We start from the raw sequence: 25,746 nt of genomic DNA on the forward strand, positions 1-25,746 counted from the left end.
ATTTAGTAACTGTAAGAAATGCACTATTAATAACGAATTGTCTGTTGAAAGAATTTTAGAAATTTTTGGTGAAATATTCAATGCCTGGTCCATATGTACAGCTACTGGCAAAAGATGGACTACCTAGATTCTGAAATACTCCCTGTAACATGTTATGTGTGCTGTCTAACTTGATGGCAATGGTAGAAGTTGCCATGAAAATGTGCTATTAAAATCCACATTTCACTGTAGACTTAGACAACACACACAATGTTTTGCAGGTAAATGAGTATTTCAGAATGTAAGTGTCCCATTTTTTTTGCCAGTGCTTATAAAATTACGGGTGCAAGTAATTTATTTTTTAATAATAATATTTTTCTTCTAGGTAATTTTATTGCTGCTGGTGCTTGTGATGCGAAAGAGGATTAAGATTCTGGTGAATCTCTTCCGAGAAGCAGGTTCCTGCCTGTCCACATTACCATGCCTATTCCTCCAACCCATTGCCACGTTTGTTGCTCTATTTGTGTTTTTCATATTCTGGATAGCTATCATGGTTTGCCTTGCAACTGCAAGTAAGTACATATCTTTTAGTACTGAACATTTGTTTTATGGTTGAAAAGGCCAGCAGTTTTGCACAAGAGAATTGTTATATTGTAACTAGGGTTCATCCGTTTGTTAACAGAACTGCTTGATGAATTGTGTGTAACATGTCATGGATCATGACTGGAGCCACATATTTATGGTGAATACAGTGGTGTGGCGTTACTTTTTCAAAGGTGTTACCGGCCATCAGTACAACAATAATTCTGCAAGATGTTATCATCTACACCCTTCCCCCCCAAAAAACATGCCTTCGACCTAGATTTTTGTTCATTTCGTTCTTTTTTTGCAATCCACTCAGTAATTTAGCCACAAACACTCCTAGCAAGAACTACCACTCATGAGACAGTTACTACGAAACCCAATGAATAGTTGTTCGAGCCTTGTCAATACATCACTTGTTTCTTTGCAAATGAGGTGGATAAGGAAAGAAAAAGAGCAACACATTTCTCCAGCCAGTTTGACGTTTGTGCGGTGAGCAGATGACAGAATTCCGCTCCTCCAGCCAGTCAAATTGTTGAAGAGAACTCAGCTGTACGAACTACTGTTGCCAACTTGGTATTTTGGAGCAAGGTTTGTCCAAATCACGAATTCCACCAAGGAACTATATTTTCATCTATTACCTAACCGGTCTCACTTGCAGTTCAAGCCAGCCTTGGCTTTGCAGTGTAGCTCTAGTTGCTTCAGAGAAATAGTATCCCCATTTTAGGCAGTATTTAGCTCCTTTCTGCCTATCCGATGGGCCAACACTGGCATATACCGGCAGGCCTGACCGGTAACTGGGCTCCTGAACAGGCATATGAATAGCCCCGTAGCACACTGTCTCAAAGTCTTCCCTTGCATTGGCATTGCATTGTTACCTCTTCAGGGTAGTGGAAACTGCCTCCTTCTTCGCTTCTGTCGGCTGCAGACAAAAATGTCCTCTGCAATATCCACTCGACTGCAACGCACTAGGTTAATGTATTTAAAAATTTTGTTATTTTATTCATAATAACATTTTAATTCTTCATATTTTGCTGTTACCTGCAGTTACATGCATGCCTCGCCTCTGGGTGAATAAATGATCAACATTTCAGTACAAGAACTGGGCACATTTCAGGATCAAAAGCAGTATATAGAATGGCATTTCGGTCTTAAAATGGTGAATAAAACCCTAAATTTGATTTAAGAAGTATACTTTTTACACAAAATAAACGCTTCCCTTGTAATTGCACATTTTTGTAGTTGTCAGAGTATTAAGTTTATTCCTGTATAAAGGAGTCCATTTTAGCTTCTAAAATATTCCCAGCAGAATTAATGAATTATCTGTGATTTGCATAACTTACAGGATAAATCAAACTATACAGAAAGTGTCACTTCTGTAAATAAACTCTAAATTTTGCGTTTAGGAGTTTCTTTTTGAATTTTGCAGTTCATTTCATGTCATTTCATGACCAAACATAGTAGGAAAATGTACTTAACACCTTTCAAATTCATTAAAAATGAACATTACAGTGTTTTATTTCACATTTTGTGTTTCTGTCAGAAACAAAATATGCATGCTTCTTATCATGACTAACGAAAATTTCCAATTTTGCATTATTACATGACACATTGCTTCGGATCCCACTTTATAATGTAGGTCATTCCAATGAACCTTTCTGTGCATAGAGTGGACTTAAAACAACAAATCAAGTGAGAGCATTATTCCATGGATATTTGACCTCTGTGAGAATATCAGGAAGTGCTAGAACAGTGGCCACGGTGGCTCAGTCGGTAACGCGTCTGACTACCATGCTGAAGGTCCCGGGTTCGATCCCCAGCCTTTTCAGATCCGGGAACTTTTCTAACGATGGAAGCGGCCCCGGCGCCCACCCAGCGTCGAATAACATGGGTACCTGGGGGAAACCCTGGGGGGTAAAGGCAGTCAGGGGCATGATGCTGATCACATCACCCCCACTCACGACTGGATCAAGAAAGTGTAGGGCGTTACCCCCACACCCCCTATACGCCTTCATGGCATGGTGCTATGCACAGGGGAGCACTTTACTTTACTTTACTTTTTACTAGAACCAAGAATCAGTAATGATCTGTTTCAGTAATTAAATTTGAAGCAATAGTTTTCATCACCGTCACCACCAATAACGAACACTTTCATGATTCTGTAGATGCCGAATACTTGATAAGATGTTTGTGTAGACCATATTATTGATTGATGAAAACGTCAATATTAGTGTGTAAAAGAGTTGTTCTAATTTTTCAGCTCACCCTGCAGCAAGGACTTTATATCCGTCCTTTGAAGCAAGTCCTCTTGAGGTCTCAGGCCCAAGATCTGGTGCCATAAGGGAGGCGCTAGTTGACTTCCCAATGAACGTCTCTGTTGCCGAAGTAAAGAGTGAGTATATGTCGCTTTCTAAGTGTAATTGTTCACAGAAATGTAGGTGTAGGTTTATGCATGCATCAATAGGTAGAACTTCCTTAAATGTTTGCATAACTATTGATGTTAACGTGTAAAAATGTGAAGAAGGTTGTAGTTAGCTTTGCTTGCATGTTAGAAGAAGGAATTTCAGACTTGTTGTTGACAATTAGGTTTCCCACTTAATTGGCAGGGCCTCCCTGTTGGTGTAGTGGTAGCGTAGTCATCTTGCAATCAAGGGGTCCTGAGTTTAATACCTGGTGGAGGCACATAGTTGTTTGGATCCCACTTTGGACTGTAGGTCCAGTCCCAATTAGCCTTACTGTGCATAAAGTGGACTTAAAAAACACCAACTCAATCAATCAATCAACCCAGTTAATTGGAAAACCTGAGAAAACTTGGGAAAGTCACGCTATGACTGAAAAAGTAGTGAAGTTTATAAAATAACATTACAGAATAATCTGATTTTTTTTTCGAAATAGCTGGAAAAGTCAGGGAATCTCATTTTGGTGTGGTGCCACACAGTGTCAGCCATTTCTGGAAAAATTCTTGCCCGAAACCAGCTACCCAGGGAATCGAACCCGGGTCTCCTGCATGGCAGTCACGCACCATACTGGTTGGTAACTTTCACAGTGTTACAGACTAAGGTTAATTTGAAGTAAGTTTTGCAGCTTTCCTGGTGACGAATGATGAAGAGATTCTCTCAGGCTATAAACCAGATGAGTTGTGGAAAGGATTCCAAGTTTTCGAGAGCTAACATCGTGCTCATGTTTAGGGCGGAAGACTTGGAACCCTTTCCACAACTCACCGGGTCAATAGCCTGAGAGAACATTTTCATCATAAGGTTATTTTATCTTAGAATAGTTCCTTGATGGCCTCAAGGGGGACTTTTATTTATTCAGTTTGTACTGATTTTGTCAACTGTCCTGTCCCAATAGTTTGTCGATTCAAAATTTCTATTAACCTTGTAATTTAGTGCCAAATTCTACAATGCTGTTATGTAGAAATTTCTGTGTGGAATTGTCTCTAGTCAGTGCTGTTACCTTTGAAACATTGTTGACATTGACAGTGCATGGTTTCTCCCAGTATTAAGATTTGGCACACACAGGAGACATACTATGCAGAAATGTCAGTGAAAAATTGCAGGCTCGACCCCAGGTCTCTGAAATACCATGCCATTGCTGAACTGAGGTATTGAGCCAACCCTGGCTTCACCTGATTTTTTTGCTGTCGTGTGTTTCCTGTGTGGAATTGTCTGTCAATGAGATCTGTTGCCTTTGAAACACTGTTGACATAGATATATCCTTGTTTCTCCCAGGTGAAATTTTGTAAAGAATGGTTCTTATATCTTGAAATATGTACAAACCTATGTACTAAAAATATTTTTTTTTCTAAAATGGCCATGCAACCAATTGGTTGATTTTACATGGAATGGCCCTGTTGTTATGTAAAAGTTCTTCCATCGATGTCATTAATGCCATCTAAATTGTTCTTTTTCTCCTCCTTCCAGCATTCACACTGATAGAGTTCGTAGACCCTGCCTGGGTAAGATATTTCTGGTGGGTGTATCTTATTGGCTTGGTTTGGACAGCTGAGTTCATTCTTTCCTGTCAGCAGATGGTTATAGCCGGGGCAGTAGGAAAGTGGTATTTTAGTCGGTAAGTACCTGATTTTGAATGAATTGTGTTTCATTACATACAGGATGTTGCCACACAACACTGACATGTAGAGCACATCAAAACAGAAACGACTTTTCTTAACACTTCGTTGGTTGGGGTCTCACTGCAACTGCTCAAACATGGCATATTTTGCAACCATGGAGCACAGATTCATGGTTGCCAGTGATCTTTATTTTTCTTTTAGTAAACGAGAAATTAATTTGTGTGCTAGTGATAGTCCTGTGCAACAATCCAGAAACCAGTTGGATGAGGGATGCATTCTGGAGTGGGAATACTTTCTTAAATTTATTATTTAATGCAAAACTACAATAAGCAACAGATGCATGTATGTGATAAAAATATAATTTGAGGGAGAAGGGGAAGTCCAGCAACTTTGCCCTGTTAGTGTGTCATACAACAGAAAAATAAATATCAGTGGGTATCCTGAATCAGTTCTGTGCGGTTGTATATATACTGGATTAAATACGTTATCTTTTGAAGGCTTGTAGGATGGAAATGGCACTTCAACAAACAAATATTACCAAGAAAAAATGTTCACTGCGATGTCCTCTATCTGTGAAAATTTGTCAGTTTTTTATGATGACACCCTAATCATATATCCTTTTAGTGTACAGTGAAAATCATACAACTTAAGACCTTCTGTAAACAAAATCACGTGTACCCTAACAGTTTTGCCAACTTATAAAAATAAAATAATCACATAGCCTACAAGGTGCAAAGACATTCCATTTGTCAACCGACGTGGAATAAGCAGTGTTTCACTGATGACCTGTTGGAAGTTAAAAGTAACTTACTCTCTAGCCTTCTTAAACCCAAAGGTTTATGGCTGCAGCAACACAGGCCTTCCATCTGTCCCTATCCTGAGCAGGATCTATCTACCCTTTTTTTTTCACAGCAGCGTGCATTCTGTGTACCCACAACACAGTAAGAAAAAGTAAATATTTTTTTTCGCCTTCCCTGAACATGAAAATTCAACAATTATCACTCCGAAGGCACTTCCACTGCAAGACATTCCGATTTCCGCACGAACACGCTACTGCCTGCCTTGTGTTGCCTGCACCATCTGCCCTGGATGCAGTCCTGAATGATCCCGATTGTTCCTTCGGCTATGTCCGCACCCATCGGATCCGCGTTTCTGCCAATTTCCGCGAGCAAACACCACCGCTTCTCTTGAGTACCCTAGAATTTCGGTAGGCAACCCCATTGGCTCAGATCAGCCCCAACCATATGTTTGGATCTGCCCACGCTCGCCCCATCCTGCGTTTCCCTGATCAAAGCACAGAGGTCTGACAAGCCAGGGTACCAAGGATTTTGACAGCATCTGCAGTGTTGGCAGTAGTCAACATATATTTATTTCTGGAATGTTTAGCTTACTCACATTTAGCAATAAAAATACATTATAAATAATTATTGCTAAGAGGAGGGCAAGAATATTTTGTGGTAAACTCTCAGATATAAAATTATTTATAACAAGGTTTTTGCGTTAGGGAGGTGAGGATAGCAAAATGAACTGACCTACTGAGGATTGAGTTTTGCGCGTGAACCCCCTTTTGGCGTCGTCACTGTCTCAGGGGGAAATTATGTGAACAATTTGCAAGTTTCACACAATACTCAGAGTATGAGAGTATCTGTTTATCCTATTCCAGAGATCAACATTTTATTTAAGTTCATTTGCATTTCAGCTTATAAGTTGATGAGGATGGGTGTTGACTGTTGACCCGACAATGTGAATGAATAGAAAAAAACAAAAACATAAGTAAACACAATGCTACTATGGGATTCGAATGAGCCCCCCCCCCTCCTAGACATTTAAATGTGGTGTATATGGATGGTATATTGTGGCCAGCATATTGTTTTAACTTTTTAAGTGTGCTGGGATGAATAGCTGTCATATTTTTCTTGTGAGGTTTATTATCTCCCTTCTACAAAATATTTCGTCGACTGGCAACTCCGAGTCAATCATCCAAAAGAACGTGCAGTTTTTGCAGACAGCAGACACTTGTTACCGTAGGAGGTTGACTTTTGGTTTCTTATGTCATGTGAAATTTGCAGCGAATGTTTCGTTCATATATTTCGCATTTTGCATCATTTCGTGACAAAACAGGGTAGGAAAATGCACCTCACAGGTTTCAAAAACATGAAAAATTAACATTAGAATGTGTTTTTTCACATTTCGTGGTTTCGTCAAAAACGAAATATGCATGACTAGTTATTGATAACTAGGACTCGGAAGTTGAGGAAAACTCCTTTTTTTTTCCTAGTGTCCAAAGACGAGGCCCAACATAATATATGTTCATTTTTGGTCATTGTAGGCCAGAAAAAGGTGGGTTTTATTTGTCCTTTTTGCCTTTTTCGGCATTTTTTGGCTTATTCGTCCTTTTTTTAGCCTATTTTTTAGGTCTTAACGACTTTTTTTTTTGCAACTTCACCTTCTTTCGACTAGGTTTTTACTGACCATTCTCAATTCGAATCTTCATCAGTTCATCACCTCTTAAACATCCTTTCTGTAATAAAGAAAAAGAAAAAAAAATCAACCATCCCTGAAACGAGAGAAAAACATTTTTGAATGACTGAAGCAGGTATGGTACAACGTCCTTTAACCGGAACTTGTCTGGAAGGTCGCGCTGTAAGTGGCAACTTTGTCTTGTTTTGAAGCTTTCAGCATGGTGTATACGACCAGACAGCACGCACCTGAAAAGATTTCAAGTCAGATAAGGAGGTGCCGCTCATATTCATTAAATATGTAATTAGAACTGAAGTTATTAATTAATTTGGATGACATTTATACGTCCTTTTTTTCCATTTTTAGGTCTTTTTGTAGGTCTTTTTTTTTTTTTTGGCAATTTATAGGTCTTCAACTTCCGAGCCCTATTGATAACATTCTGGAGGTGGGATTTTTTGCATAATAATTACGAAAAAAGTGCAAACAATCCGAAATGGGAGGTGTGTGTGTTCCTGATTTGCAGGACTTGATTTCTTATTACTATTAGAGATAAGGAAAGTAAGCTAATGATAGTAAGCTAATACATATTTGACTGACTAAATTAATAATTAGAGAAAAAGAATGAAAATAACTAATTTGGAATTAAAATATCACCTATCCTTGAATCGTCTTCATCATCTCGGTACCTAATGACATATGTGCATGTCACAGCGTGATCGATCTACACCTCAGTGCTACACATTCCAATATCCTCCTGAGTGTACTTTAACGTCTCTAGAGTTACATCATGCAAAACACACTTGTATGTCCTTTTCACCCTGTGCAAAAATGCTGGGTTATGCAGCAAAAACACTGAGGGAAACTAAAACGGTAACTCAATGAAGCATTGTCACTGGCAAAAAAGTGGGGAAAGAAGACTCACCGCCACGACTCACCCTCCTTCACTCTCACAAGTATTCTTTAGTGTGAGGATGCTCTCATGATGTCACCCTCCGGATGGTGAACACCTCTGCTCTTGAGATTGGCTATGGATTATAGATCGGCCTCTCTGTGTCCCTTCCAACAGCATCCTCACTGATAATGTGAAATAACACTAACATATGCTGACATTCGTGAAACCACTTCCATTTTATGTACTTGACTTAGAACTATTGAGGTTGGCAACAATCTAGTAGCGGATTTCTTCTGCAGCATGCAGTTCTTTCTATAAGAGCACGCTAATGCAAGAGAAATGTGTAAATTATATCAGGGTATTGCCAATTTTGAACGTATCCACGTTCTTGGAATTTCTTTCTTTCAGAAATACAGCCGTTTGAAAAGTGTCGAGAAGTAGATTGTTCTTAAAGTTTTTTTGATGTACTGTCAGTGGTATCCTGAGAAACCAGTGAAGTTGGTGTTCGAGGGTATTTGTGTTTGTGCATCTTGTATTTTTGGTGTGGTGAAAGAAAGGAAAAAGACCGGTCAAATTGTGAGTCCCGCGAAGAAACACGTTGTTGTTCTTATAAACAAGTACACCGATTTTGAGATAAGCACAATACTGCACAAGGTGCATTTGTATTTTTTCAAAGAACTGTTCACTGTGGGGAAGATATTGGCAGATGTCAGTAGTGATGATGACGATCTCCTCAATATTAGAGGTTGACATAAAATCACCTCTTGTGACACATTGAGTTCGTTTTTGGGCAGCAAATTTGACAGACGACACTCATTGACAGGGATGATATTGTTGTCTCGCACCGAAAATGCCTCCAGTTCAAAGGGGAACTGCGGAATCAAGGTAAGAAAATACATTGCATGAGACGTAGGTAAATAATGTGCTTATTATCGTCTTCTTGTTTACCAGTGCATGGGAAACAGAAAGAAAGATAAACACTCTCTTTTTATTCCTCGGCTTATCTTTGTTTAGCTTCTGCTAAAACTGGCAGTATATTTGTCCCACAAAGGAGAAGACAATACTCTGTTTGTCAACAATTGGGCAATAATTTGGTGGAAGGGGCAGCAAGAAAACCAAAAGGCTTGAATTTACTGAAACAATTCTCTCACTCTCTTGTAAGTTTTACTTTGGTGCTGTCACACTGAGAGAGGGGAGGGGGGGTGGAGGGTGATTTGTTAACCCAGTGTCAGATAAATGGAACTTGAAGGCGTAGACAAGTATGTTCATTTTTCAACAAGAACAAATATTTAATCACTTCTCAAAAATGTCTTTTTCTTCAATGTGTAAATCTATCAGTTAAAATATTAATAAGTTTTTCCGTTACGTAAAATTAAAAGTTGGATGAAGTGCAAGTGAACAGCATATGATGGCCTCACCATTCACGAACAGCAGACGCGTAGTGATACTTTTTGTTTACAGAGCGTCATAAGGTTCGTTATTCCGACTGTAGTCAACTAAGCTCCAGAGCTGCCTCTTGCACCCTAACTGAGAAGCCAGGCACTAGGCAGAAATGAACCAATACGAGCCTCACCTCGTTGTAATCAGATGCACTCAGCATCATTCTTCCACAGTAATCCTGATGCCAGAGTCCTCTTTCCGATCAAAACTAGTTTCCAAAAGTTATGAGACTTACCTTTATCACAATTGATGTGGAGGGAAAGAAAAGCAGAACTGTTGATTCAGATTTATATATTTATTACATACAAGGAAGGGGGACCAAGTGTGGTTGCTCAAATCCGAATTCTGTGTAGTGTGTTGGATAAATGATGTCAAAATATACATACCACAAAATGTATAGCTGCTGTGGACAATAAGCTTAGGAGCTGTGATTGAAGCATAGACTGTATGGATAGTGGCAAGAAAGAAATCTGTCTACTTATAGATCAGGCCATTGGCTGAATATTTTAGACACACACACATTGCTTCAGTAATGTTTACAGAGTGAGTATTTAACAAATTTAGCACCCAATTATTCTTGAGGGAATTCCAATCTCCTTTTTGGGTGGTGATGGAGCACAAGAAGAACTGCTGCTGTAATGACTATCAACTAATGATTGACTTTGTTCTGGAGGTGGCCCTATTCATACTTGGTTCATACTGAAATCAGTGTCAATTTCTCAACACCAGTGTTTTCTTCGTCTATCATAAGTGTGTTAAAATCTTCAACAACAACCTTTTCTTCAAACAAGCACTTTTTAATCTGTTTGAAAACTGCAATTTCTTCTCTTGTTGGCATTTTCTCCAAAATACAGAAGAAATCTGCCAACAACTTAACAACCACAGGTTGTTTCATTGAGTACAGTGCATATAACCACTTGCATCTAATATCTGACTAACAGATCTCATTCTGTATCTCGTTTTCTGTTCTCGTGATATCCATGGTCTTACTAATTGCACATCTCTCCCCTCTCCTTCTGCCACCTGTGGTGCATAGCATGTCCAATTTGACTACTCATTTTTTTCTTATGTTCTTATACACAGCTAAACTAGTCTTGTTCAAATACCTGTAACAACCGCATTGACCCTCCTTGTTACTTCTTTATGTACCAAGTATTATTTATTATGTGAAACTTTTCAGCGACTCTATAAATTTATTATTAATTATAGGGTTTCATCTATTTCCAGAGAAGAAATAGGGTTTCCAGTTCTGTGGGCAATCCAGAACCTCTTTTTCTTCCATCTAGGCTCTGTAGCAGCTGGGTCCTTACTTATCACCGTGTTCAAAGTTCCTAGACTTGTTCTCACATACTTCCAGAAAAAGTAAGTACATGAAGAAGGTTATGTGAGTTTGGTGGTTTTGTTTTGATTACATTACCAATCAATGACAGTGTATTGGTAGATACCAGTGGTTTCAGTATTGGAAAGCATTGATTGTAGGGATGTGACGAAGCTGAAAATTTACCGATGCTGATGTACTCACCGATTATTTTTGGAACCGATACTGATGCCGATATTGAACTGATTCCGATACATAAGATTATTAAACAGAAATGGGATGTTATTTTCTGCATGACAAAAATAAATTTGGTATGTACATTTCTATTGCATATCATATGTATATACATATATAACAGTTGGGCTGAAAAGTTCGTAGGCTGACTCATAGATGGCGTTACTAGAATTAAATCCATGTGATTTTTACTTAGTACTAACCTTCAAAAGATACGTGTATAAATTTCACAGCTGCCGGATAATTAGTTCGTGAGATATAGCATTGTGAGTGAAGCAGCTTTTGTTATTGTGAAAAAATGGATAAAAAAGAATTTCGTGTGTTAATAAAGCATTGCTTTTTGGCGAGAAAAAATACTGTTGAAGCCAAGGCTTGGCTTGATAAACATTATTCGGACTCTGCACCAGCAAAATCAACCGTTGAGAAGTGGTTTGCTAAATTTAAACGAGACGAAATGAGCATCGAAGACGATGCACGCAGGGATGCCCCAAAGAGGCTGTTACCGACGAAAACATCAAAAAATTCCACAAAATTATTTTAAATGATCGTAAAGTGAAGTTGATCGAGATAGCTGAGATTATTACATAGCGTTGTTGGAGCGTTTAAAGGATGAAATCACGAAAAAACGGCCCCATTTGAAGAAGAAAAAAGTGCTGTTTCATCAAGACAATGCACCGTGTCACAAATCAATGAAAACGATGGCAAAATTATATGAATTAGACTACGAATTGCTTCCCCATCCACCATATTCTCCAGATCTGGCCCCCAGTGACTTTTTCCTGTTTGCAGACCTTAAAAGAATGCTCGCTGGAAAGAAATTTAGCACTGATGAAGAGGTAATCGCCGAAACTGAGGCCTATTTTGAGGCTAAAGAGAAATCGTACTATAAAAATGGCATCGAAAAATTGTATGACCACTATAATCGTTGTATCGCCCTCAAAGGCAACTATATTGAATAATAAAATTGAATTTTGTCAAAAAAATATTTTTTACTGTTAGCCTACGAACTTTTCAGCCCAACTGTTATTCTCAAGAGATGCGAATGTACATTTGCATCTACAAAAGGTTTTGTGAACCTAGAGATTTAACATTAGTACACAAGCAGTTCTTTCAAATGCAAAATGAATTCCTGTTTTGCCAGATTCAACTTCAGAAATACGAGATTTGGAAGCACTTAGGAAATAAACTACTTCTTCTCTTATCGCAAATCTGTTCAGCAACACTGAATACTGATGCAGCAGGTATGCTCAAGTATTTTCTCAGCACTTGCTTCAGGTTTGAATACTCATTTTTGAGTTGATCCTCTGAATGAGAGTTTGCAATAATTTTATTACAAAAAATCTACAATAATGACGAATCGTAATCAAATTTTCAATAAATCTTAGAAAACTAGAATATAAAACTTATTAGAAGGTAAAACTCTAGTATAATCTGTACCAGTTTAAATATCGGATTTTTGCCGATTCCCATACCGATGCCGATATGTCAATTTCTGCCGATTTTCATACATCTGTAATCGGCTTCGGCACATCCCTAATTGATTGGAATTACTTGCTTGCTTACTGGTACTTGCCAACATTTTTGTCTTTTGCAGGCTCTGTAACAGTACTATGTGACATTTTCATGCAGTCTTATTATCCCTGGAAATTATACTAAATTTGAAGTTTTCATTCATTTTGCACCAGCATTGTGGGGATAAAATGCCAGTTCTTTTTATATTTTGATGTAATTCTCGAATATTTTGAAGCAAGTTGATGCATGTACTTTGAATGAAATACTTACACAATCAATATTTTGGAAAATGTGTAATTATTAGTATTTTGAATCATCGGTATTGATATCACTGGGAATCATTAAGTGTATCGGCATCGCTTCAAAGTAGTATCAACACAGCCCTAATTTCTACTTGTCTTGAATATCAAGACTGTAACATGTTATTTTTATTATGAAATTTAGTGCAAAGTTCATGTATGCTGTTATTTTCATGGAATTGCCAACATTATACTCCCCTCCCAAGAAGAACATTGAGTTCCGATTCAGCATAAAATGACAATAATTTCATTATATTATGTAAATTTCATCTTCTTAATAAATGTATTAGGGATGGTCCGATATGAAATTTTGTCCAATACCGATAAAGTTCTGATATAAACTTTACCGATACCGATAACCGATATTCTACCGATGCAAGATAATATTCCAAATGGTCCTTGAAGATCCTGAATGGATCAGTGACCTCCGTAATAAATGTTTGTTTCCAGGTGACGGCAGTGCAAAAGAAGTTGAATATTTTGGCACTTACTTTTTTAAAACGTAGGGCATGGAGATTATCCATTAAAATTATCACAAAATGGTAGAATTTTGCACTAAATTATAAGGTATTTAGAGATATATCAAATCGGTAAAATAATGGGTAATTTTACCGATAAACCGATATGACTATATCGGCCGATATCAATAGAGTACCAATTAATCGGTCCCATCCCTAAATTGTGTGCAACTGGATGACTATGGATTTTGACTGGAAATGGTACCGATTCAGAAGTCATATTTAAATAACTCTGTATATAGTGAGCTCCAAAATAGCTGAATGGTTATTGCTCTCAGGTGTGTTGTAAGCAGCCACAGGCTTGATTACCAGCAGGAGCTCAAAAATTACATTGTTGACATAGTATCACAAGGACAATTGGGAAGCTATTTTAAACCAATAGTTGCAGACTGTGGTCTCGAAAACCATAAAAAGTAGCAATGGGACTCTATGTGCTTACCACACTTCACCCAAGAAAGAGTCACTTATCCCTCAAAAGTACTGTTGTAAATGGAGTTTAGTGTGTGTATATTGTCAGTATGATAGACCTCTCCTTATTTATATTATAAGTACAGTATTTTGGTATTGAGCTTTGTTTTCATCTGTAAATTTTCACATTTTATTATTATTTTTTTTTCAGGCTGAAAATGTACGAGTCTTCCAGTTGTTCTCGGTTCCTCTCCAAGTGCTGCATATGCTGTTTGTATTGTTTGGAGAGATTCCTCAAATACATAAACCATAATGCATACACAGTGGTAGCCATTGAAGGAACAAATTTCTGGCCGGCTTCACGAGTTGTAAGTAGTAATGTTCTCAGGGACATAGACATTCTCTTTTTAAAAAGAAACAATGATGAAAATTAATACGCGTGTAATTTTGTGCATTTTTCATTGTTGTTTCTCATTTGCCAGCATGCAATGTTTAAATAGGAGAGCTTTTACTGTTTATACGTTGAACTTATCTCCGTGGCATACTGGCAAATGACACAACTATACCTTACGGCTCTGTTGGACATTTGACCTATGCCAGAGCTGCTGCTTTTGAATATTCCTCTCCTTTCATATTCACATGAATCTTCGTGTGTTTACTTTCACTGTTGCCTAGATATTCTCAATAATTTCATGGCTACCTACGTAAGTCTATTAAACTATTGATAATGTCTAGACAGCAGAGAAAGCAATGCTCTAAAAATTTGATGAAAGCTTCCCTGGCATTGGCCAAAGGTTCAGCTGGGCCTTCAGAGCGAGAGCACACAAAAACTTGTTCAATTTCTTGATAGATTACAGCAGCAACGTCAGTTTTTTGAATAACACAGTATCCATAATTGTTAAAATACCAAATGCAGTTTACTTACGATTTGTGAGTATGTACCGTTTACAAAACAATGTTTCGGGAGTCGACTGCTCCCTTCTTCAGGTTACTTGCTTGGCTTGTGCTATCGCTTCTTGCCGGGTCAAAGTGGTGTGGAACAGGAACAAGGAGTAAGGTGATATGTTTCACTATGGTAAAAAAGGGTTGCTAATAACTTGCACATGTCTTGATAAAACTTCCATGCCCCTTTCCTTCTTCGTAAAATCCCAAAGGTGTTAAAAGTCAAACTTTAAAAAACTTTAAAACCAAAAACGGTAAAAACACACTCACTCATTCACCTGTGTAGCGTCCAGTTTGCTTTCTTGCAGAATGTGAAACCTATCAGCTTACTTCTTGTTCCACACCATTTTGTAAACATTGTTTTGTAAACTGTACATACTCACAAATCGTAGGTAAACTACATTTGGTATTTTATTAAATACTTATTGTTTTACAAAGTGAGTGATACTCACTTGCACAAAATATGAATCCATACTTGGGAAAAGAGAAGCAGTAGTATATAAATATGGAGAAACTAGTACTCACTTTATCAGCGAAACTGTTTTTTCTTCTTTGTTCTATTAATTTCAGTGTATTTAACACAATATCAGTAATAACTTCATCAAATCCAGACAATAATTTTGGAACACCCTGTATTTGTAAATAATAGTAAGATATGAACTTCATTGTTGACCATCTAATATGTTAGTGTGCTTGTTTGCAGATGTATTTATCAATATTGTTACTATGATTTGTGTCATACTGTTTTCTTCTTTCAGGCATTCACAGCAATTGTTAATAATGCTCTTCAGGTAGCAACTATCAATAGCGTTGGTGATTTCGTCCTCTTCCTAGGAAAATGTGCTGTGATGTCAGTGACAGGGTTTGTGGGTTTGCTGATTATGAAGAGCAACCCGCACTTAAATTTTTACGCTATTCCAACTTTGGTTGTGTGTGTCTTTTCCTACTTCATTGCTCATTCTGTCTTATCTTTATATGAGGTAAGTCCTGAGACAGGATCTCAGAAATCCTTTAGTGATAAATTTTTGCATATTTCATATTTTATTAAAATAAATATGTGGTAGTTATTTATAATTTAGTACAGATTTAGTTCTGTTATATTTATTCAGATATTTTTCAGTAAGCAAATTGAAGGGAAATAGTTGTAGAATAGTGATATAAAATTGTATTGTTGTCAGGTTATATCTGATAGCATTAAAAATCAGTTTTCATCTGATCTTTAATGTGACTGGGGTTTAAAAATTAATGAGTTACAATTAGAGTATGCTACATCCCAGGAGTCTGTGGAGCAATGCAGAGAAGGGGAGAAAGTGAGTTGGAGGAGCAAAGCAGTGCATGTGCTGCCAACGGCTGGTAGCTCCCAGCCATGTTCCCTCTCCATTGAATCCCATTCCCTCTCACATGTTTATTGTTTCAGCCATCTCAGAGGACTTGTTTTTGTTTGCTTGCTCCAAAAATACCTGGGACAGAGTATACATGAAAAGTTGTTAGTATAATGTGACATAAACTAGGCATCCTTTATCAAGTATATATGTTTCTTTTGTATTTGTTCCTTGGTCATTCATCCTCATTATTATGGCTGATGTATTAATGTAAAAATGACTAAATTACAAAAATTGTTACTGATTTCAGTGTAAAATGGCTACATGCTGTATCTGAAATTTTCTCAATAAATAAAAAAATAATAAAAATTAGGACTGAGCTGGTACCCATATAGTCTAGCTGAATCCGTCTGTTAACGATACTTGAACATTGTGAATGTTTACACATGCTAATACAGATAAGTAGTCAGTTGAAATTTTTATTAGTTCTATCATTGTATCAGAGTATTGCTTTGGAATTATTCAAAAGTTCATGTACAAAATAATCTAGCTGTCACTTAATCACAATTTTCACTTTTTACCACACACTGTTGGTGCAAAATAAATGTAAGTTGCAAATTTTGCATAACTTCCAGGATATTTAGACTGCAAAAGTGCACAAAATTTTTGTGGACTCTGTGACATAAGAAGACTTGAGAAAAGGATCAGTGATTAATTTGGACCAATACTTTATGTGATTCTGATATAGTGGTATTGGTATCTGCTCAGCCAAATAAAAACAATGTTAATCATGCTATGAGAGCATTCTTGGGGCCATTTCTTGTAACTGAATTGACTTTTCCTATTAATCAAACTTAGCGCATTGTGCTAACTACTGCATAAGGGAAGCTCTCATTGATTAATGTGTTTTGAAAGAATTAAAATATGAACGTCATTGGATTTTAAGACACTTTGGAGGTGAATATATATTGTTCTGGCTAAGGTTGCTTTTGTTGGTTAGTATAGTACTCGTGCAATGCGAATGCTTTATTTCTTTCTGTTTTCTGATCCATTCATCAAATCACTTTTTTCAGATGGTAGTAGACACACTATTCCTGTGCTATTGCGAAGACGTTAGGCTGAACGGAACAAATAGCCGGAACTTAAAAATGTCTGAAACTGCTCGCAGTTTGCTTTTCCAAGATCAGAATGCACACTAGAGAGATTGGCCAGTTGCATTTCTTTTAATTTGAAAGTATGAGTAGTTTCTTTGTTAGCGATTTGGAGGCATGCGGTGGTGCGAGGGTGCTTGCTAACTTAAAGAAGGGTTCTGCATGTTTCTTTGAACCAAAGTGCTGCATTGCAACTTATGGTTTTAGATAATGCATCTCTCCATAGGTGATTTCACCATATTACTTCCTCAGGGAACTGAAGGACATCCATCAAGCTATCTTTTCTGTGCCTGCTCAACTAGTCTAAATCTTGATACGAGGGATAGTCCGAAAATAAGTTTCCCCTGGCGACTATGGACAGAGATGGGAAGGAAAGGCAAAAAAAAAAAACGTAAATGAGAAAAGGAATAGCATACTTACTTTATTTTTCCACACAGGAACCCCGGACATTCAGACATTTGTCATACCGCTTGATAAGCTTCAAAAAGCACTCTTGGAAAAAATGAGTGTCCTGTATATGGAAGAAGTGTTGCACGAAATGTGTCACCTCAGCATTGCTTCCGAGAGCCTTCGTCAAAGCCGGAAACAGATGGAAGTCACTCGGCGCGAGATCGGGACTGTACGGCGGATGGGTAAGGCGCTCCCAACCAAGGGTTGCAAGATGGTGTTGCGTAGTGCGAGTGCGGTTTCGCATTGTCATCCAACAACAGCACGCCAGATGTGAGAAGGCCAGGCTGCCTACGCCGAATAGCCTGCTTCAATTTGCACAGTAACGTGCAGCATTGATGGTTCCTTGTTCCAAAAGGTCCAGCAACAAAACACCATGGACGTCCCAAAAAACTGTGAGAAGCACCTTACCTGCCGAGGGAGTTGTCTTGAACTTCTTCCGGACAGGAGATGACGGTTGTTTCCACTCCATTGATGCGGCCTTCGATTCGGTTCCACTAGGCGGTTATGACTTTCTGCTCCCAATACTCCACGTGCCCATTCATACCGGTCAACTGCTCTCACTTCCTCCTTTGACCACGAATTCAACACGCACCTTCTCCCCCTATCTGCCGGGCCATGACTGAGAGGCACCTCCCCTCGGCATGCACTACGCTCACTCCATCTGTTGGATTGCGGTCGTACTTCACCCACTGGTGTATGGGTGTCTGTTGTGTTCCAACACGGACTGGTTTTCCCCATTGCTGTATGATTTCTTGGCAAAACTGGGGGGGAAACTTATTTTCGGACTTTCCCTCGTATATCTAGTTGTAGCAAATTCGTGGATAAGCTCAAAGATTGCTATTTTCTGCCACTCATTTATTACAGAAGATGGACAAATATAGTTGATAATTATGACAAGAATGACTGACACAGGTAAATCCCTTTCGTTTTACAACAGTTCTGATAGGTATGATGTTTTACCTGACAACAATTGGCCTTCTCTATCGGGACCTTTGACTTGGTTGTACCTCTGTCAGTGTCCCTTGCTCAAAGGCCCTGATCCTCATTCACTACATCATCATACTCCCAAAATTCTCTTTGCTCTGTGAGCAGGGGAGCAGGCAATATTCTCAATAATGAAGTCAGTAGCTTACATCTGCTGCAACCAGCCTCCATGCCAGTTTCGAATCCCGAGGCAGATGATCTGAACCAGGAATTTTCCCAGTAATTTTCCTGTTTCTGTGTGGCTCTGACGCCCACGTGATTTCATAAATGGGTACCTGGGGGTCAGAGGTAAAGGTGGCCAGGCATGATGCTGATCACATCATCATAACTATGGTCGAGATCAAGAATATGTGAAGCTCTATACCTCCACAGCACCTCGTATGCCTTCATGGCATGTGCACACGCACAGGGGTATCTTTACCTTTTTTACCTTACAACATACAAAATGTATAAATATCACCTTTTCTCTGTCTTAAGGTTGGTATTGTCAAGGTAAAAAAGGTCAATGAGGCAACATTATTTTCACATCTCACAATTGAAACACAATATATTCAGTTTCTTCAGGCATCTTTAGAAAATCATTTCCAATTCACATGAGTAGTAGCCTGTGAAAGTCTACTTGAATGTTGGTTGGTATTACACCAAGCCTCATATATAAAATACATATCCTTATCAAAGTTTCCAAAACTTGTATGTAATTTCAAAATAATATTTTTAAGTACTAAAGGAAACTTACATCTATTTACTGTCTATAAAAATCCTATTTTTTACATTTTTAAATTTTATTATTCATTATGTTACATTAATAAACATTGGGGATTTTGCTTTTGCTTCATATAAGTAATAGTACTAACAGTAGCAGCATTAAATTAACTCATCCTGTGCAGTGAATTGGTGGAGGAAGGTAGAATGGCATAGCAGAAAAAAATATCTGTAATTTTTTTCCTCTTGTGGTGATAGGTTTTTATAACTAGAAATGTCATTCAAGATCGTATACATGCAATTTTATAATTCATGATGTTTTGTGTCTGTTATGATGGTTCAGGAAGATTAAATGGAGTATGTGTTAAAGTGTTAAACCAAGAACTTGAATATTGCAATGTATATTTTACTTTTTGTTGATATGCATCACTTGCAGATTTCAAATTTTAGTTTAAATTCTGTTCACATACACACAAACACAGTTTTTAAAGGCATTTTGGGAAACTAATTGCTTGCTCCCGTCCTGCACTTTGGCTGTGGTTTAAAGTGGAAGCTTTGGGCTCCAGCTACATGCATATTCGAGTCTCCTGGGGGAAGCGTAACAGCTTTTCCTGAGATTTCGGCCTGTGCATGTACCGGTGGCCACCCACCATCGTGAGGAAATTGGGGAGCTATGAATGTGTAGGGTAAACCCGGTCATGGAAAGTCTACAATAAATGGGGGCTTGTCTTGCTGACTACATGTCTCCGCGAAACTCGTTAGATTATCTCCCACCTCTGGTGGGAGTGAGACCAGCAGTCGGGAGGTAAACATTGGCTCACTCAGGCTGTAACGCCATGGGTTGTTGTTGTTGTTATTATTATTATTATTATTATTAATTGCTTGCTCCCTCCTTTATCTGAGAGATGAGCATGTGATTTGTGATATTCACATGAACATTTGAGCATACGATTTCCTTTTTTCTTCAAATGCATCTCTATTGGATCATCTATTTTAGCATGTATTATACAATTTATAATAATTGAGGGGTCTAGTGAGAGAGGGAGCTATGCCACAAATCTTGAAAATTTTATTTCTTGCCATTTTCAGTCTTCTCCTACCATCTGCCATCTATCATGTGAACTACAACCATGTGACATAGCTCCCGCTTGTTCTGCAGCAGATTTTTTGAGTTCTTGAATACGTCCTCATCAGCATTTTGAGTGAGAGAAGGAGCTATGCCACTTACTGATGGTGTCTGCAATAGGAGTGGCAGAGGTTGTGTTGCAGTAACCGGTCCAAGATTTAATATCAGCCCTGAAGTTAAAAGATCTCATGGCAATAATGCCTTATATTCCTCATGGTGTTTACCAAAAACTAAAATCCACAGAAACAATGGACAGTGATGATCCTCCAGAAGACATATGAAGTTGTCTTTATTTAGATCATATGTAACCCTGTGAACATGATTTACACTCATGCAAAAGTATTTAAGCCTTGTTCAAAGTATTTGACGTGCTAGATTGATTTTTCCACATGAGTATACTACAACAATATACCACACATGTTCATAATAAATGATATTTATATTGAAATTCATATTTTTCCTTTTGAATAATTTACCTAACAATATGTTCAGAAAAAAATACCCTTTGTTATACAAATTATGACTCAACGCAATGCTTTAGAAAACTCAATTTATTTCCATTTCTTGTCAAAGTGGCATAGCTCCCTCTCTCACTAGACCCCTCAATTGTGAAAATGTAAACATTAAATAATAAAATATATGTGTATCTGAATCTAAATATTTATTTTACTAAAATAAGAATTTTACATGATGTATCGAGCAAGTATTCTATTTGCAATTGTATAACCCAGTCATGTAATAAGACATTTTGTTTGCAGATGGTCGTTGACACACTGTTCCTGTGCATGTGTGAGGATGTGAACTTACGCGAAGAAGACTCAGAGAAAGGTTACTACAAGGAAAATATTGTTTCGAGCCTGCGGGCAGTAACAAATAGTGTAAAGCGGAAAAGACGTTCTGAAACAAGAAAGCAAGATACAGAGGAAGTAGTACCTATTAACGCCTAACAGTACAACACACAGTGTGATATATTTTGATATGTAATTCTTGTTTTTAATATATATGTACGTTTATAAATGATTTTTTAAAATGAATATTACACATATTTTAGTGTTATTTGTGATTAGCATACATGACTGGTAAAAGTATGCATGCAACTATCTTTTCAGAAAATTTCATTACTTGAACATAAAAATTATGTTGCTAACATGATTTTTAAATGTCTTTTACCCATCAATAAATAATTAATATTTAATATAAAGGTTCGAAATACCATAATTTTGTGTAAACTTTTATTAGATCTGAATTATTCTGGCTGTGAAATGCAGTTTTGTTATATGTAAACAAAATAGTTTTAAAATAGTAAAAGATAACATATCTATTATGCAGCTATGCTTAATTGCAGGTGGGTCAGTTCTTGTCATGTCTCCAGTAATATACTATTATAGATAAAATTTGTTTCATACCTATCTGCAATATGCTCCGTCATCATTTCAGCCAAAACAATGTAGATTATTTGTTAAGTTTCTTTCAGTTAACATTTCTTAAAATAAAATGTTTGGCAGGTTAAAGAGATGTATTTAGAAACTGAAACTGGAAAATAAAGTTAGGTTATGTGTCATTATTTTATTAACTTACATCACTTTTTCACATTTCGAGGGCAGAAATATAGCTGGGAAAATGAAGCATAACATGATAGGCACGTAACATGCTTTTGTCTATAATATATTAAATAATACTTTAATACTTAAAAATGTATATTTTTGCTATGCCATGTAGCAATATATGAATGAAGTTGATGTATAATAGATGAGATTAGATGTTTCTAATTCAGACTGGATGTACTTATCTCTAGCATAGAAGTAATTGCCATGGACATCGTTTTCTTTTTAAATAGTCGATGCATAGGTTCAAAATTTGAAGGCCATTTTATTGTGATTTATTATAAGTTGGAGTATTATATATAATGGTATGTAGTTATTGTATTGTAAAGGAATTGGTATATTTTATGGCCTAAAATGCAAAATAGCTTGCTTTTCTACACTTGAGAATGAGTTAACACTACAACATATTCTCCCTTACAAATAATTTACTCGTAGCCAATACCTGTAGGTGATTTATAAAATAATATATAATAAAAGCAAACAAGTTGACAATGCCAAGACATACTGTCTCCCAGAGAATAACATTAAAAAAAATGTTAATTGAATGTTATAAAAGTTTACAAAATATACACATTCCACATGTGGCTTATGTATATTATACCACCCCCCCTCTATAACTGAAATGTACAATAAATTATTTATTTATTTAAAAGAGTGGATATTCAAGTATCCAGTGACTGCAGATAGCAGGGATTTTTGTGTAGTGGAATGAGAAGTCCCTGTACCCTTATTTTACATAGTACATACCCCTAGTTATATATGAATATATATTTATTATAATGTATGTGACTATTTATTTACATTGGAAACTACATTATGTTTCAGTACATCGTTTGCCCCTTGCATTGTTGTTCGTACACCTGCACCCATGTCACTAGCCATTCTTCAGCACTGTTACTATGTCCGTTCACATCAGCCATTGTGGAACTGACACAAATTCGAACAAACGTCCCATGTGACCTTCAGAGCAGGGATGCCAACCATGAAGACGAAATCATTCCCAAGCAACCGAATACCAACCAATTTTCAACAAAGTTGCGACAGTATACATGCAAGTAGGGGTATGGGGACTTATTGGACACACTGTACTTTTACAGTTACACAGAACAAATGTCATGAGGTGAAGGTCATTGAAGTTTTGTATATTACAGGTAATTTAAAAAAAATAAAGAATGAAACTATCCTGTTTTTTTAGAATAAAAGTAGACTTCATAAAATTTTATGTTAGATGCTTATGTGAAAAGTTGAAGTACACTGGAAAGGTAGTATACGTATGTGTGTAATGGGAAAATAATACAGTTAATTAATTTACTGAATACTCTGCATATATTTATTATAATTTGTAAGAATTCATGCCTGGAAAATGTTGTAGCATGAATTAAGTACTTCTTTGTATTATTATTATTAAGTAGAATTGAGTGAATACCAATGCCAAGTTTATCAATGCCGGAAAATATTGGTTGGAATTTATTCAGTAATATCAACCAATACTTTTCTGGAGCTCGAGTATTTCATAGGGTACGCAAAAATGCCATACGCTACTTTTGTGGATACTAACCATTCTGAATATTATGCAAAATTTGAAATTTTCATTATTTTGCACCAGTATTGTGTAAAGAAGTGCATTTTGGGATTAAATAAGAGCTATTTTAATATTACAGGGCAATTCTTTAAATATTTTAAAACAAAACTGGTAAACTGCACTCGATTGCAGTAGAATATTTGGAAATTAATATCAATGTTATAGGGATCGGACAAATTAATTGGTATTAGCCAATATAGATATATCAGTAAAATTACCGATTCGATATATCTTTAAATATCTTATAATTTAGTGCAATATTCTGCATTTTGTTATAATTTTTATGGATATAAACATACAAGCTCCATGTCCTGCTTTTTGTTTAAGTAAATGTCTAACTATGTAACTTCTAACGCATTACAGTCATAAGGTAAACATACATATTTAATGATGTCAAGGGAACATTTAGGTTCTTCAAGGACCATTTTAAAATTTTGTATTGTATCGGTTAGATATCAGTATCAGTACATTTTATATTGGCACTTAATCTGTATTTATCAAAATTTCTTAACGGTCCATCTGTATTATTGGTCAATTTTTCAGACAACTTTTAATTCTTACAATTTTCAACCAATAGTGTTGGTATTGGTATTAATGTCTGCTCAGCCTATTATTAAGGGTTATAAAAACAATTGAAATATTTTAAAACAGAATATTATCATAGTTTATTTGCTGTTGTAGATGTTTCTATAGGAAGTATATTTGTATTATTATGTTACCATTATATTTGAATGGTCTGTAGTGTTAAGTGGCTTTGCTTACCATGTGATCCTCAAGTGCATTGTCGATTATTGTAGCATAGTTATCTGCGTGGCAGCATATTTGAAGTCTTAATTCAAGACAGCTAATAGTTAATTCTTTATTGCAAATAAGGGTAATTCCTGAATGTTTTATACATTGCTGCATGTAGTTTCGGCGAAATGAAATTTTGCAAGTCACTGTTTAACCTGATGCTTCCAGTATAGTAATTTTTTTATGGAACCCATTATGTGTAAGTCTAGTAATGAAAATTTGTACAACCAAAATGCCAGTACAACTTCTACAATATGAATCTTCCATATGTGCCTGAAACATTTCACGTGTTAAATGGTGATAATAATTATTTGTGTGATTCTGTGTGTGGAAAACTGTTCATCCAAGTAAGTTATGATGATTACTTCAAAGTTACTTATTCGTCATCCACTATGCATTTTTTTCTTTGAAGAAATACTTATTCAATTTTTTGTCCACTTATTATTAAATGATATGTGGTGTTTTTTAAAGAACTTCAATTTAATACAGTTACAGAAGGTGCAAATTGCATTGTTTTTCTTACCAATTTGCAAGGGTGGCCACAGGGGCATGCATTTTACCAATATGCAAGGGTGCCCACAGGGGGCATGCATCATGGGATTTTTTTTGGGGGGGGACAACATTTTATACCAATTCTATATATCTTCACACATAAATGGGGGGGATCGTTTAGTTTGATTGACTTGTTATTGATTTTTAGTTATGGTTATTATGTACACATTAATACAAGGTTAGTTAAGCAAACTGCTAAGAATAAGGTTCAGTACACTAAGAATGGTAGTGAGCCTGAGCATTTTTGTACGATTTATGTTAGCAAACATGAAAGTGAGCCTAAAGTACCAAAGTAAACATACATTACTTAAATATGTCTGTATTATATTGTTCTGCAAATTTTGTCTGATCAAAATAATGTGAGTAAATAATTGTGCATAATATTCTACCTTTTTGGGGGAAGTGCATCATAGGCCTTGGGGGGGATGGGCACCCCTGCCAAAGTGCATGTGTAAATAGTTCTGACTAAATCTTTAATATACAATGTGTGGCAAAGGAAGTGCATGTTTATCAAAGCACAATAATTCAGTTGATCATTGAGTTACAAAAATTTATATTACACAATAAGAAAGGTTTTACAATGTAGTTTACAAACAGAAGACAACACTCCAGTTTATAAATTATATCTAAACACGTCCATCAAGTGATGCCCTTTTTTTCTGTACGCACCATTGCAGCCTCTCCTCGAAATTCTGCATTACTCTTCTCAACTTTCTTCTCCCACAATAACGATTACCAGGAGAATGTAACTTTTCAACTCCTCAGTGTTGTGTGGTTTGTTTTTGTAAACCTTTGCTTTAAGATAACCCTGCAAAAAATAAT

The 25,746-nt window shown here is 36.7% G+C and overlaps 1 protein-coding gene across 4 annotated transcripts in view; it reads left to right on the plus strand.

Moving 5' to 3' along the window:
• Positions 1-24,795, plus strand: part of Ctl1 (choline transporter-like protein 1) — a 70,543-nt gene extending 45,748 nt beyond the window's left edge. For 2 of the 4 annotated variants that reach the window (XM_083112338.1, XM_083112335.1), the window contains exons 9-15: positions 365-551; positions 2,822-2,953; positions 4,485-4,632; positions 10,638-10,790; positions 13,929-14,085; positions 15,418-15,639; positions 21,153-24,795. In XM_083112338.1, coding sequence (XP_082968464.1) covers positions 365-551; positions 2,822-2,953; positions 4,485-4,632; positions 10,638-10,790; positions 13,929-14,085; positions 15,418-15,639; positions 21,153-21,341 — 1,188 coding nt within the window. In that variant the 3' untranslated portion in view covers positions 21,342-24,795. Of the gene's footprint in view, positions 1-364; positions 552-2,821; positions 2,954-4,484; positions 4,633-10,637; positions 10,791-13,928; positions 14,086-15,417; positions 15,640-17,054; positions 17,216-21,152 lie in introns of all 4 variants that reach the window. The other 2 variants (XM_083112337.1, XM_083112336.1) reach the window with 2 other exon arrangements.
• Positions 24,796-25,746: the final 951 nt, after the last annotated feature.

Source organism: Lepisma saccharinum, chromosome 26, assembly GCF_977018435.1.
Source record: "Lepisma saccharinum chromosome 26, izLepSacc3.1, whole genome shotgun sequence".
Classification (NCBI taxonomy): Eukaryota; Metazoa; Arthropoda; class Insecta; order Zygentoma; family Lepismatidae; genus Lepisma; species Lepisma saccharinum.